Source organism: Caretta caretta, chromosome 2 (genome assembly GCF_965140235.1).
Source record: "Caretta caretta isolate rCarCar2 chromosome 2, rCarCar1.hap1, whole genome shotgun sequence".
Taxonomy (NCBI): domain Eukaryota; kingdom Metazoa; phylum Chordata; order Testudines; family Cheloniidae; genus Caretta; species Caretta caretta.
The window spans coordinates 232,257,180-232,271,874 of NC_134207.1; the positions used below are offsets into that span (position 1 = coordinate 232,257,180).

The 14,695-nt window shown below is 40.3% G+C and overlaps 1 protein-coding gene across 2 annotated transcripts in view; it reads left to right on the top strand.

The window, feature by feature from the left end:
• Positions 1-14,695, top strand: part of PLXDC2 (plexin domain containing 2) — a 411,410-nt gene that overhangs the window by 313,380 nt on the left and 83,335 nt on the right. For both annotated transcript variants that reach the window (XM_048837970.2, XM_048837969.2), the window contains exon 7: positions 3,570-3,669. In XM_048837970.2, coding sequence (XP_048693927.2) covers positions 3,570-3,669 — 100 coding nt within the window. The remainder of the gene's footprint in view (positions 1-3,569; positions 3,670-14,695) is intronic.

The following is a 14,695-nucleotide window of genomic DNA, read 5'->3' on the forward strand; positions in this document are numbered from 1 at the left end:
CTCCTGGGAGGTATCCAAGGAGTGTTTTGGGGTAGTGGTGGGGTCTCTGCTGAAAATCGCATGCAGCTCCTCATAAAAGCAGCATGTCTGTGGGGCAGAACCAGAGCAACTTTGTCTTCTTTTGCCTTGTCTTCTGGTACACTTGCCAAAGCTCCTTTATTTTCATGCAGCACTGCTGCAGGTCCCTGGTGTAGCCCTTTTCCCCCATCCCCTGCAGGATCTGGGCATAGATGTCAGCGTTTCTTCTGCTGGATCGGAGCTCTGCCTGCACAGACTCTTCTCCCCACACAGCAATAAGATCCAGCACCTCCTGTGTACTCCATGCTGGAGTGTGTTTTCGGCCTTGAGTCTCCATGATCAACTGTGCTGGCAAGTTCTTCGCGAGCTCTTCTGATTTACGGGAGATAATGCTGCCCGCTTCTTATTTACAATGTCAACTGAAAGTGAGAACAAGTGTTCACATGCCACTGTTATAGCTAGCTCTGCAAGGTATTTATGTGCCAGATATTCTAAACATTTGCATGCCCCTTCATGCTTCGGCCACCATTCCAGAGGACATGCTTTCATGCTTATGACAGGTTCTGCTCAATAACAATGCAAAGCAGTGAGGAGTGACACATGTTCATTTTCATCAACTGAGTCAGATGCCGAAGCAGAAGGCTGATTTTCTTTTTTTCATGGTTCAGGTTCTGTAGTTTCTGCATCAGAGTGTTGCTCTTTTAAGACTTCTGAAAGCATTCTCCACACCTCATCCCTCTCAGATTTTGGAAGGCACTTCAGATTCTTAAACTTTGGGGCGAGTGCTGTAGCTATCTTTAGAAATCTCACGTTGGCACCTTTCTTTGTGTTTTGTCAAATCTGCAGTGAAATTGTTCTTAAATCAAACATGTACTGGGTCAGCATATGAGACTGCCATAACATGAAATATATGGCAGAATGTGAGAAAAACCACAGAGCAGGAAACATACAATTCTCCCCCAAGGAGTTCAGTCACAAATTTAATTAATGCATTATTTTTGTAACAAGCGTTACATTTGTAACTTGCACTTGCACAATAAAGAAATTGCACTCCTGTACTTAAGTGAGTATTGTACACTTTGTATTCTGTATTATAATTGAAATCAATATTTTTTAAAATGTTGAAAAACATCCAATAATATTTATAATTAATATCAATTGGTATTCTGTTATTGTTTAGGAGTGTGATTAAAACTGCGATTAATTGTGATTAATTTTTAAAAGCGAGTTCATTTGTTTTGAGTTAATTGCTTCAGTTAACAGCCATTAATTGACAGCCCTAATTCCTATGATAGCCCTAAACAATACTGCCATAACTGCAGCCTCCATTGTACCCTTCTCATAGGCACTGTTCCTTTGAAGCCCTGCCTGGGTCCCTGTTGCACACTGATCGGACCAAGGCCCTAAACAGTGTTTTACCTCTGCCACCAGCTTCCGTTCCCCACTACCCTCCTCTGCGTCAGTGCCCCCACCTGGGAAATTATTTCCCTCACTCTTAAGGCTCTCCACCTCCACAGACACCATCTTTCCCAAGTTTCCTCTTCAAAGGGCAGAACCACCTGATGTGTCCCATTTTCGCACACCTGAAATACTCAGGCCCCCTCCTACCCCTCCTGGTCCAAACCTCCCAGTCGTCTCACCACTACCTGGGGCAGGGGCGTGTGCAGAAATTTAAATCTGACCCCTTTTGGAGTTCGCTCTTCCCTGCCCCAACCCCCTCCCACCCCAGCCCCAACCCCGGTCCTGACCCTGATAGGAACTAGCTCTCCCCCCACCCTGGCCCCCAGAGCAGCTCGCTCTTCGCTGCCCCTTGGCCCTGGGGCCGGAGAAGTTCTGTGACCCTGACAATTATTGGGGAGGCCGTGCCATTGCTTTCCTTCCCTCCCCCTTTGCGCACCTCTGACTGGGACTCCCAAATCTTCAGTGTCAGTCTATATTCTTACAGTTTACATTCATAGTGGGGCTGTACCTTCTAATGTCCTTACCCCTGCCCCCCCCCACAACAAAAGCATACACCTCCTGAAACCCTATCGTCCTTGCTCCTTCTTGAACTGCAGTAACTTGCGAGGTTCCATGGTGGGTCTCCCCGATTTCTACGGTGCTACCCTGTGACAGACTCGATATGAAAGCATTATTGGAAAACATTAAATTAGATTTCTGATCCAGTTTATTGGTTCTGAACTTTAGGATCTTGGGTTGTTGGCCCTTGCTATGTATTAGAGATTGATTCCATGCTTAACATCTCATTAGAATAAGCACATGAAAGCTGAAATCTGCAGGGAATATGCCAAATCTGTGAAGATATTTCTGCTCCAAATCTTTATGCAGACGGCTCTATTTGTGTTTTCCATATTACAGGGCTCCAATCTCCTATTTTAATACCCAATATCACCATTAGACACAAAATGAGACATTCACAATTTTTATTTTATGGGCACACTTGATATCATTTACATCTCAGGCTACCAGTTTTGTGGGCACAGTTAGATAGTTACATGCATGCACACACACACACACACACACGCACACAGAGCTTGAACTGAACCTGTAGTTTTTGTGACCATGAAACTCTGGTTACTTAGCTCATCTAGTGTGACCCCTCTGTATCTTACAGAACTTATTCAATACATCATCCCCCACCAATGTCTAATTTATCCTGGTCTTGAATAGCTAAATTGATGGTGCCTTTTATGGTCTCTTTTCCTCCAGTTTAAGAATATTTCTTCCATATGCAGCCAAAGCTTTTCCTCCTTTGTCCTACAGTCTTCTGAGGCTGTGATTAATTCCCTTCTTTCATTTATACTCTCACTTTGAAGGAGTTTTCTAGACTGTTATTATATCCCCTTTGAGTGTTATATTTTGGAGACTATGAAAATATGGTTCCTTCAGACTCTTTTCATATGTCTTGTCCTCCAATGCTTGTACTAACCTGAATATAGTCTTATGTTTTTCTGTATTTTTCCCAAACTATGGAGAAAGAACTATACAAAATATTCCAGGAAGAGTTCCACCAAAAAGTAAATCGAATGCCAGGATATAAAGGTTCCTAAGGAGGATACATATGTCAGCTGGATGACTTTGCTATGCTGATCAATATTTAATAGTAGATATTAAGTTCAGATAATTAAGCCATCAAGTTAACCGTCCCATTAAAATGAACATGGAAGCTAATACTTTTCCAGGGCAGTATCGTTCCCGTCTATTTGGCTGCAGACTCAAACAGTATTGTAACAATTGTCATTGTCCAGTCTAGCTGAACACAAAAGGAAGGAAAGAAGTGTTTTGTTTTGCTTTAAAAAAGAGGTGATTATGTGAATATTGTTAAATAGGCTGTAAATCAAAGTAGGATAAAATTAAAATCTACAGTTTCAGTCAGTATTAAAACTTATTTTAAGCATGCTGCATCCTTCTTATAATATGTTTAAACTTCTATTTTATAACTGTTAAACACACACTATATGCTCATTCTGGCAGTATTGTTATTTTTAGACTTGAATTTCTTGATGTAAAAAATTAATATTTAATGCACATCAATCTATTTTCTCTTCCAGATTCCTGTCGCAGTGACACAGATAAGTTCAGCCAATCACCCAGTGAAAGTGGGACTGTCAGATGCATTTGTGGTGGTGCATAGGATCCAGCAAATTCCCAGTATGTAATAAAAATTCTGTATGATGTGAACTAGTGTGGAAGTGGGGAAGCAAATTTTGCATGGAAGCGGATTTAACTGAACAACAAATCACTTAGCTAATTTCAGTTTGTTAATTCAAATGCAATTTTATATGATTTACAGATCCCACTGTGGCTTTCTGTTTTTTCTCTTGAACTGATGACTTAAGTAAAATAAAATAATTAAAGAGTCAGACAAAGTAAAATAAATCAACCACACAATTCTGTATTCCATATAGGATACTCCACCTTAGTTGCTGCAATATGTTTCTTTATTAATAAATGGGAACAAATAAATTGTGCATAGAATGCCCTTGTGCCCAGGTGAAAGATAAAATCATGCTTTCAAAGTTGGATTTTTTTTTCTCAAAACACATTCCACACTGTAAATGTCAGACCACATACCTTCCTTTCAGTGAGAGGAAGGGAGAGAAGACACAGAAATTAACTAGTATTTTGTGTTTGCATAAATCTTTTCAGTTACACTGCAATTTGCATTTTTATTTTCTCTGAGGTTAAAAGTGTTATCAAAGCTTTAAAATACTCACCTTACTTAAAATTAAGACTAGTCATCACTCCTTATTTTGTTATCACTTGGTGTTCGTATACCTTGATCATAGCTCGACTTCTGTTGCACCATTAAGGATTCCAATGCACACTTCATTTTCTAGGTGTGCGTCTTTACATACATACTTTGGGCCAGATTTACCGATTACACCTTAGGGAAGGCCCCTGGCAGCAGGATATGCTTGGAAAAAAGCTGCAGTGAAACAAGCTGCCCAAGACTGTTCCTAGTGCTTTGGGACTGTATAAGCAGTCTCCAAAGTGGATAATGCTGGCAGGGGTGTGGCATAGCCAGACTTGATGTGAGCTGACCTGATTCAGCCCATCCCCAAAGCAGCTTACAGGCTGAGCTACCATGGAAATTAAAGCTGCATTCAACACTTACAAATGCCTTTTCTATCCCTGCACCAGCAGGAGTAAGTCTGACCTGACACTTTTCAGCTATATGAGTGGTTTGGGGGGGAGGGGTTGTTTGTTGTTTTTTTCTCTTGATTTTATGAAGTGACACTAATTTACCAGCTCACATATTATAGAGTGTAATTTTAAGTTTATTCTGTTCATTTTGTCATCTCAGGTAAATGGCAGATGAGCAATCTGGAAATTGGTGAGAGGCTCTAAGCAGTGGAATTGTATCAGCTATTTTGATAGTTTCCTTTCTACACTACCTACTGTACTCTTTAGGTTGTGCTACTTTGACTTCTTCACTTATAGGAGAGTACTGTTTTGTGAAGGGTGGAAATTCTTGGTAACTCTGTTGCTTACTAGCTTGAAGTTCTTGAGGGAGGTAGTAGTATTCAAGGGAATGGGCAATTTGCAGTTGGCTTTCCTGGAGTCAAATAGTGCTTTCAACAGAACAAGTTTATATTTGTATGTGCCAGCAATATAATTGTATCCTGACAAAACTGTTAAATAGTGTTGGCCTGTAAAGAGCCAATGTCAGCTGCTCTTTAAGTATGCATGTTCTTGCATTCTTGTCTTTCAGAGGTGTTAAATCAACCAGGGTTCTAGTCAATTACTGCAAAAGTGAAATAAAATAATAGTAGTTTGAGTTTATTTATTGGTTCTTTAGGACACAGAAATAATATAAATTGCTGCTTACTTTGTCCCTGTAGAAGGCACAGAGTTCCTATAGCTGTTTTATGGGTTCTTGTCTAATATTTTAGCTAGGACTTCGCATCAACTGGCTAGACAGGATGGAAAACTGTAAAATGGAATATGAATTTCACATAGGGACTCCTTTATAACCCTATTAGAAAAGAGCTTACAGTTAATGTGTGTTGATTTATATGTTAAATGTTCAGCACCCTCCAAGTCGTGCTCAATAACTGGTTGACTTCATCCTGCAAAGTTGGGGAAATGCCCTCAGTCTTCTTGTACTGTTGCTTTTTCTCTTGGTGCTTGAAAAGCTGTTTTTTCAACCTGCTCACTTGGTGCCACTCCCATTTATGGCAATGGGACAAGGGCATATTTCCTGTAGAATGATAATGAAAATTAAGTTCAATGCTACTTGAAGTGAACTCCCAGCATAGATAGCTAGTATACACTCATGGCAGATCAGTCCCATTAGTGACTTGGAAACAGAACATCATCCAGAGATGGGTTTGGAATCTATTTCAACACTTCAAACCTGCTTTGGTATACTACAGAGGGTAAATGAATTAGAATTTGGATAGATCGCAAGTGAGGTTCCTTGCATTGTCTACAATAAATGCTTCTTCCAGTAAAATGAAGCCTTTGGCTTTGAATTGAATGTATACTAGTGTAACTGTCCAGAATCTGTTCTCAGGCATAACAGTATAAATCCAGTATAATTATAATGAGGTAAATAACATTCTCTAGATTTACACAAGTGTACAGTAACTGAGTGCTTTCTCACTGTAAGGAACAAGCATTTTCCTTTCACAGAGCCGTAGAGATGTAGCACATAATATCTGCAGTGTGTTTTTACATTGTTCAGCCAGTTGAACTTCTCTTGACTGAGCAGAGCTCTCTTTAAATACACAACTAGGTGTTTGACCTTTTGTGTACCTATAATCCTCGTTAGTCTTTGTCAGAAGGATTCACTTTCTCTATATATGGCATTTCTGGCATTTCCCTCTGTAGTACAGGCTAATGGGTGTGAGAAATCTGAGGTGAACCTCACTTTACCAGGACTTTTATCGGACATATAATCAAAACTTTTCCAGATGTTCTAGCATCAGTGGATGCAAATTCAAAACGCCAAAAGTGAAATTTCTTAGGCTTATTTCCAAAATTCTTCATTTGGGTCAGTTCGTCTTCTGTTACACAAGAGAGTTTATTCTTTGGTGGCTTCTAAATGGTAGGCAGCAGCTGATTTACATTTGATCTTTTCAACTTGTGTCACTATTGTTCAGTACAAAATGTAGCCATGGTATGTTAGCTATTATTAGGCACAGACAGATAATAAGCTTTTGTATTTAAAACAAAAAAACAGCACAATCGGCAATTCAGTTGGGAAAATTGGAGACATAGTGGTACAGTGATAAATTTTGTGAATCACTGTACTGATTTCTCTACACTGGATGTCTTATAGAACCACATCTGGTTTATTTGGAGCTTTTTTTTGTTGTTTTTCTTCTACCAGCCCCCAAAAAAATTAAAACCAAAAGTATTTTCAGAGTTTCAATGGGATAATATTTTTTAAATGATTATAGCCATATGTTCATGACTTCAGTATTCCAGCAGGGACTGACATTAAAGCTGTTGTCCTCTGTTTTGAACTAGTTATTGTCCTCAACAATTTTGAACTAGTTAAAAGGCTTAATAAGTCTGTTTTTCAGAGGTGTTGAACATCTTTATTTCCCACTGACTTTAACTGGAATTATTAGAACTCAGCACCTCTGCAAATCAGGGTCTACAACTTCAGGATACCAACCTGCTTTTTATGGAAGAAAATTTAGAGCTAACAGCTGGATCTTTCAAACATTGGCCAAAAAAGAAAATATATTTTGTAAATATTCATGAAACAACACATTTATTCCAAAGTCAGGCAAAACTGCTTAATGTTGATGGATAAACATGCTTCCCTGAAAATCTGGTTTGGAGATATTTCATTTTTGTTATGGTTGGTTATTTCCTCTAAAAAGCATTTAACCAAGACTGGAAAAGGTTTGTTTATAAGAATTGGGAACAAAACTGAAGGATTTTTTTTTCTTCACAGAGAAGTCTTCGTCTTAGTATTTAGACAAGTATTAGAGGGGTAGCCATGTTAGTCTGGATCTGTAAAAGTGGCAAAGAGTCCTGTGGCACCTTATAAACTAACAGACGTATTGGAGCATAAACTTTCAAGGGTGAATACGCACTTTGTCGGATGCATGTAGTGGAAATTTCCAGAGGCAGGTATAAATATGCAAGCAAGAATCAGGCTAGGGATAACGAGGTTAGTTCAATCAGGGAGGATGAGGCCCTCTTCTAGCAGTTGAGGTGTGAACACCAAGGGAGGAGAAACTGCTTTTGTAGTTGGCTAGCCATTCCGAGTCTTTGTTTAATCCTGTGCTGATGGTGTCAAATTTGCAAATGAACTGAAGCTCAGCAGTTTCTCTTTGAAGTCTGGTCCTGAAGTTTTTTTGAAGTCTTTAAAACTGCTATTGTGTGTCCAGGGAGGTTGAAGTGTTCTCCTACAGGTTTTTGTGTATTGCCATTCCTAATATCTGATTTGTGTCTATTTATCCTTTTACATAGGGACTGTCCAGTTTGGCCGATGTTCATAGCAGAGGGGCATTGCTGGCACATGATGGCGTATATTACACTGGTGGATGTGCAGGTGAATGAATCGGTGATGGTGTGGCTGATCTGGTTAGGTCCTGTGATGGTGTCGCTGGTGTAGATATGTGGGCAGAGTTGGCATTGAGGTTTGTAGCATGGATTGGTTAGAGTTACTATGGTACGGTGTGTAGTTGCTGGTGAGAATATGCTTCAGGTTGGCGGGTTGTCTGTGGGCGAGGACTGGCCTGCCTCCCAAGGCCTGTGAAAGTGATGGATCATTGTCCAGGATGGGTTGTAGATCACTGATGATGCATTGGAGAGGTTTTAGCTGAGGACTGTATGTGATGGCCAGTGCAGTTCTGTTGGTTTCTTTCTTGGGCTTGTCTCGCAGCAGAAGGCTTCTGGGTACACGTCTGGCTCTGTCGATCTGTTTCCTTATTTCCTCATGTGGGTATCGTAGTTCTGAGTATGCTTGGTGAAGATCTTGTAGGTGTTGGGCTTTGTCTGAGGGGTTGGAGCAAATGCCTCCGCGCTTGGCTGTAGACAATGGATGGTGGGGTGTGTCCGGGATGGAAACTGGAGGCATGAAGGTAGGCATAGCGGTCAGTGGGTTTTCGGTATAGGGTGGTGTTAACGTGACCATCACTTATGTGCACTGTGGTGTCTAGGAAGTGGACCTCCCGTGTGTATTGGTCCAGGCTGAGGTTGATGGTGGGGTGGAAGCTGTTGAAATCGTGGTGGAATTCTTCCAGGGTTTCCTTCCCATGGGTCCAGATGATGAAGATGTCATCAATGTAGCACAGGTAGAGAAGGGCCATGAGTGGACGAGAGCTGAGGAAGCATTGTTCCAGGTCAGCCATAAAAATGTTGGCATATTGTGGGGCCATGCGGGTGCCCATAGCGATGCCACTGTTCTGGAGGTATATGTTGTCACCAAATTTGAAATAATTGTGCATGAGGATAAAGTCAAGGTTCATTCACCTGCACGTCCACTAATGTAATATACACCATCATGTGCCAGCAATGCCCCTTTGCTATGTACATCGGCCAAACATGCATCTGACAAAGTGGGTATTCACCCATGAAAGCTTATGCTCCAATACGTCTGTTAAGCGATAAGGTGCCACAGGACTCTTTGCCAGCGTTTAGACAGTTTATCTCAATCGATGGCAATCATCATTGGAAGGATATATCATTCACTAGTTATAGTTTTCCTGTTAATGGTAGGATAAAGCTATGTACAATCCATTCAGAGTCTCATTGTCTAAGGAAAACCTCAACAGAGGAAATGGGCATCAGAGTTGTTTGGATTTAATTCACTCATTGGTTTCTTATCAAACAAAACATGAAAAGTGGTACATTTAGTGATGGGTCAAGCTTGGAATTCAGTTCTGATAAACAAGCAAAGGTCTAGATATGCATGTGATTCTGGAAAGCGACCATTTTGTCTGATATTAATGTAAGTGTCTCTTCTTCCATCCCCAAAGGCTTGGCAGTAGCAACTCTTTGTTCTCTGTCTACTGCATTCATTTACCTGGGATGTTTCCTAGGATTTGCCCCATTGCTATTGTAAAGCAGTTTGGGGGCTTTGGGGGGGGATTGGAGAGTGAGTGGGATGTGGAATTTTGGTAGACCCCTGTCATAAATATAAAGGGAAGGGTAAACCCCTTTGAAATCCCTCCTGGCCAGGGGAAAGCTCCTCTCACCTGTAAAGGGTTAAGAAGCTAAAGGTAACCTCGCTGGCACCTGACCAAAATGACCAATTAGGAGACAAGATACTTTCAAAAGCTGGGAGGAGGGAGAGAAACAAAGGGTCTGTGTGTCTGTCTATATGCTGGTTTCTGCTGGGGATAGACCAGGAATGGAGTCTTAGAACTTTTAGTAAGTAATCTAGCTAGGTATGTGTTAGATTAGGATTTCTTTAAATGGCTGAGAAAAGAATTGTGCTGAATAGAATAACTATTTCTGTCTGTGTATCTTTTTTGTAACTTAAGGTTTTGCCTAGAGGGGTTCTCTATGTTTTTGAATCTAATTACCCTGTAAGATATCTACCATCCTGATTCTACAGGGGGGATTTCTTTATTTCTATTTACTTCTCTTTTTATTAAAAGTCTTCTTGTAAGAAACTGAATGCTTTTTCATTGTTCTCAGATCCAAGGGTTTGGGTCTGTGGTCACCTATGCAAATTGGTGAGTCTTTTTATCCAACATTTCCCAGGAAAGGGAGGGTGCAAGTGTTGGGAGGATTGTTCATTGTTCTTAAGATCCAAGGGTCTGGGTCTGTAGTCACCTAGGCAAATTGGTGAGGCTTTTTACCAAACCTTGTCCAGGAAGTGGGGTGTAAGGTTTTGGGAAGTATTTTGGGGGGAAAGACGCGTCCAAACAGCTCTTCCCCAGTAACCAGTATTAGTTTGGTGGTGGTAGCGGCCAGTCCAAGGACAATGGGTGGAATATTTTGTACCTTGGGGAAGTTTTGACCTAAGCTGGTAAAGATAAGCTTAGGAGGTTTTTCATGCAGGTCCCCACATCTGTACCCTAGAGTTCAGAGTGGGGGAGGAACCTTGACACCCTTTTTATTTTATTTTATTTTATTGTTCCTGTTGGTTGAATATTTTCCTAGCCTAAATACTGTGCAGCGTTGCTAGTACAGAACAAGTGCTACATTCCAGATGTAGCTGAGTTTGTGTGAGGTGTGAGAGCATATCCAGGACACTATAAGAGGGATGTGCCACCATAAGAAGGATGAGTCTGGCAGTGAAAGTCAGGTAGGAGTTGGCTAATGCGGGTACAGGATGTCTCTGTTCTGTCTATAGACAGGCTGAATGTTCTTTAAATTAACTTTTCTGTCTTGCAAGAAAGCACACTATAAGTCTTAATACCTGTCTTCAGGTTAGGTATTGCTGTGACTGGCAGTAGTTCTGATAGTCTGGCTAATTCTACAGCTGCTCTCAGCAGGTCTTTTCCTTTTCTTTCTTCATCATCCCTGCTATATCAATTACCAGCTCCTTGCCCCTCTGTTGCCACCCTCTCTTCACTGTTCCTTATTCTTTTTTCTTCTCTGTCAGACCAGCCCTTTCTTTCTACTCCCAGGCCATTCTCAATCTTCTTCTCTCTCTACTGCATTCCTTTTTCCTACTCTCAAGCTTTATTTCTACACCTTGGTCTATCATCTCTGCTCCTAAGTCCCTTTTCTCTCTCTCTTTTCCAGGACACTCCTTTTTCAATACCTTTTTAAAATAATTGTTTTAAAATTGCTCATGTAGAAAATAATGAAGAAATATTGTCTTCAACCTGACACTGTGTTCAACTCTAAAACACCGAGCAAGTGTCCTGCTTTCTGAGTTCACACTGCACTGAGAATCGTGGTCCATAAGTGCAGTGTAAAATGATGTGAATTCTCAGTTTTTCCTACAGCCTCACAGTGGGTTGCTACTCCATGCTGGTCTTTTTATTGGAAACAATGGTTGGGATACTCCTATAATGAAGGCACATAAATGGCTGGACTTTGTCCCAGTGATGTTTCACACTGGGCTCTGTTAAGGCAGGTTCATCTATTTTAGGAAGTGTGGGCTGAGACAACCCAAGGTTTAAAAACACTGAAATTACTCTACAACACTGGGTATGCAAATAAAAATGAAAGTTTAGTAATCAATTAACAACATTCCAGTTTCAGTGCAATTAGTGCCACTCAATATATAGTTAAAAGGAGTACTTGTGGCACCTTAGAGACTAACCAATTTATTTGAGCATAAGCTTTCGTGAGCTATAGCTCACTTCATCGAATGCATCCGATGAAGTGAGCTGTAGCTCATGAAAGCTTATGCTCAAATAAATTTGTTAGTCTCTAAGGTGCCACAAGTACTCCTTTTCTTTTTGCGGATACAGACTAACACGACTGCTACTCTGAAACCTGTCCTATTGAGTGTTTTCCCCAACCAGCTAAACTACACGTGGCAACTGTGTCTGTTGCGAATGGCTTTTCTACATTACTCACAAAACAATTATTTGGTGCTTAATTCATTGGCTCACTCATTGACAGATTATCTCATCTATGTGTCCTCAACTGCCACCCTTTCTCACCATGATCTTATAACTTTTGTTGAACTAAGGTTCAAATTCCTCCAACTGCTGGTGACTTTGCAGTGTTTTGAGTAACTTTAAAGAATGTTAAAAATGACTGTTGTACAAAGAAGGACCGACATCTCGGCTGGAGGTTTAGGGCTTGTCTACACTGCCTTGCAGTTCAGATTATGGGGAGTGAAGAGCAGTGTGCACCAAAGTGCTGCACTGTAACTGCTCTGTGTAGATACTGAGGGCATGAACTAAACAGCTCCTCATTTGTGTTAACATAGTCCTCTTCAAACAGGATTACATTAATGCTAACAAGGAACCTTTTCATTCACACCTAATGCATCCACATGGGGGAGTTATAGCACAGCCCTTTGGTGCACTCTGCTATTCACACCCCTGTAGTCCAAGCTGTGGGGCAGTGTAGACACAACTTTAGACACACATGCATAATTGTGTGTTATTAGGAAGCAGCACTTCCCTAGTGTCGAACAGTAGATTCTTGTTTGTAGATTCATTAGTTAATGTTAGTAGTTTACAGACCTTTGAAGATGGAAAGTGCATGAAGTGCTGAGGGTGAATATTACTTTGAAAATAATCTTCAGGCCATTCTGACTCCTTTACATTGTTTAGGAGTTGGCTGCCAGTCATATGGGACTAACAGCATGATCAACCCAGAATTCATACTTGCTCCTATGGCATGAAGATCTCAGTTGCTCACATATAGTACTAGTTGCTGGATTTAAAGGTCACTTTGTACTGAGATTTGCCCCACCCTCTTTTGTAACTTTTATTTGATTCATAAATTGCTGGTAGTATAAACTGAATATCCTTCATAGCTTGTTTATTTCGTACTGAGCTGTCATACTCATTTGTAAACAGGCCATTTATTTTCCCACCCCTTAGATTCACAAATACATAAAAACTCTCTTTACTAGGTAAGCTATTTTTGTTTATTGTTCTTGCTGATTCTAGGGCTGGTGTTGAATCCCTGGGGGTCTTTAAGTGACAAAGCCTTGTAATTTGTGAAGATAAAATTAGAAGGTTTAACTGAAATGGATTTAATAGAAGAAACCTAATCAGGGTTTACATCTGTCAAACATATGGATTCAGAATAGTTCAGTACAAGTACTAACCCTTTTGATATGTTGTAGAAGTCTTTTCTGCTTTTGTGTTACTGCACCATCTGCAGAGCCTCCTGCATTCTGTGGCTAATGCAGTAAACTCTGGCACTTCTGATTCAAGTAACGTTTATATGTCATTATTTCATTTAAACCACTGTGATAATCCTGTAGAGAAAAATGTGCTCTCAGACCAGTATCTTAGACATCTATAATTTACAGATGCATTGCTTAATCTCTTGAAAGGACAATTGGCCTTGTGACAGCATGTTATCTTTTTAGAGGCTAGCAACAGGGCTGAGGTGTGTAGTTACCTCAAGAGGCTAGTTTTCTCTTTGGTTCTTTTATGCCGGAAATCTGCCTTTGTTTTTGTATTCAAAGATATTACATGTGTACCATTTGAACTACATTGTAAATGCAACAGTTGCCCACAAGGTAGAACCTGTTACTGAAGAATTATACATTATTGATCTTTTTCAAATTAAAAAAAAGATTCATGGGAGACAAAAAAAGACTAAAAGAAAAGTGAAACATTTTCATACACATGCTCCAGGAAATACTATTAACAGAAATTTATTTCTAGTACACACCAAGGTTATCTAAGCTATTGTGACATGTGGTATTACATTTTTGTCATGCCCAAAGCATGATAGATGCTTTACAAACAAGTATAAATACGAAGTCCCTGTCTCAAGAGCTTGCAGTGTAAAGCCTGTGCTTAACTTAGTCTATGAGTAGTCCCGTTGACTTCAGAGGGACTATTCATGTTTCCAGTTAAGCATCCGCCTAACTACCTGGATGAAGTGAGGCCTTAGACTGCAAACTCTGGGGGGCTGGGACTTTGTATTTATACTTGTTTGTTAAATACCCAAATAGACAGCATGTGAAAAACAACAACTACACCCAAGTGTCTAGGATTGGGGACTTCAGTTGTGTTTTTCTGCTTTGGGTTGGTTTCTGGCTTTTGTTCTCTTCGGAAGAAGAGGATTGAGGATTATAGGCCTGAGGAATATGTGAACTTTGAAAGGGGATGAAAAGTGTCTTTCAAGTCTAATTTTCAAAAGAAGCTGTACCTGCATTTTCCATACGATTTAACTGTGTACACAAATCTGAGTGCTTGTACTTCCAGCTACCTGCTTACAGGTGCAAATCAAGTCGTTAAGAGTGCAAGTACTCAGATTCTACCTATGCTAGGCTTTCTTACACCACGTGTCACCACAGTGTGGAAGCTCACATTATGTTTTGTGGATACCAATTGTTTCTCCAAAAGGAAGGGTCAAGCCTCCATCCATCTGAAAATGTATTGCTTACTAGGATTAGCAGTCATGCTGCATTCTGCATGATTATAAAGCAAGCTTTTATATCAGACATCATCTTACATAATATTAGTATTTTTAGTAATTATCTGCAGGGTGGTTGTGTGACAGACTGTTTCATGGGGATTTTGGAAAGCCTGAATACCTGGTTTGATACATGTCCCCCTTGGGCATTTATTGTGACATACTCAGAAATAATAAGATTATGGCTAAC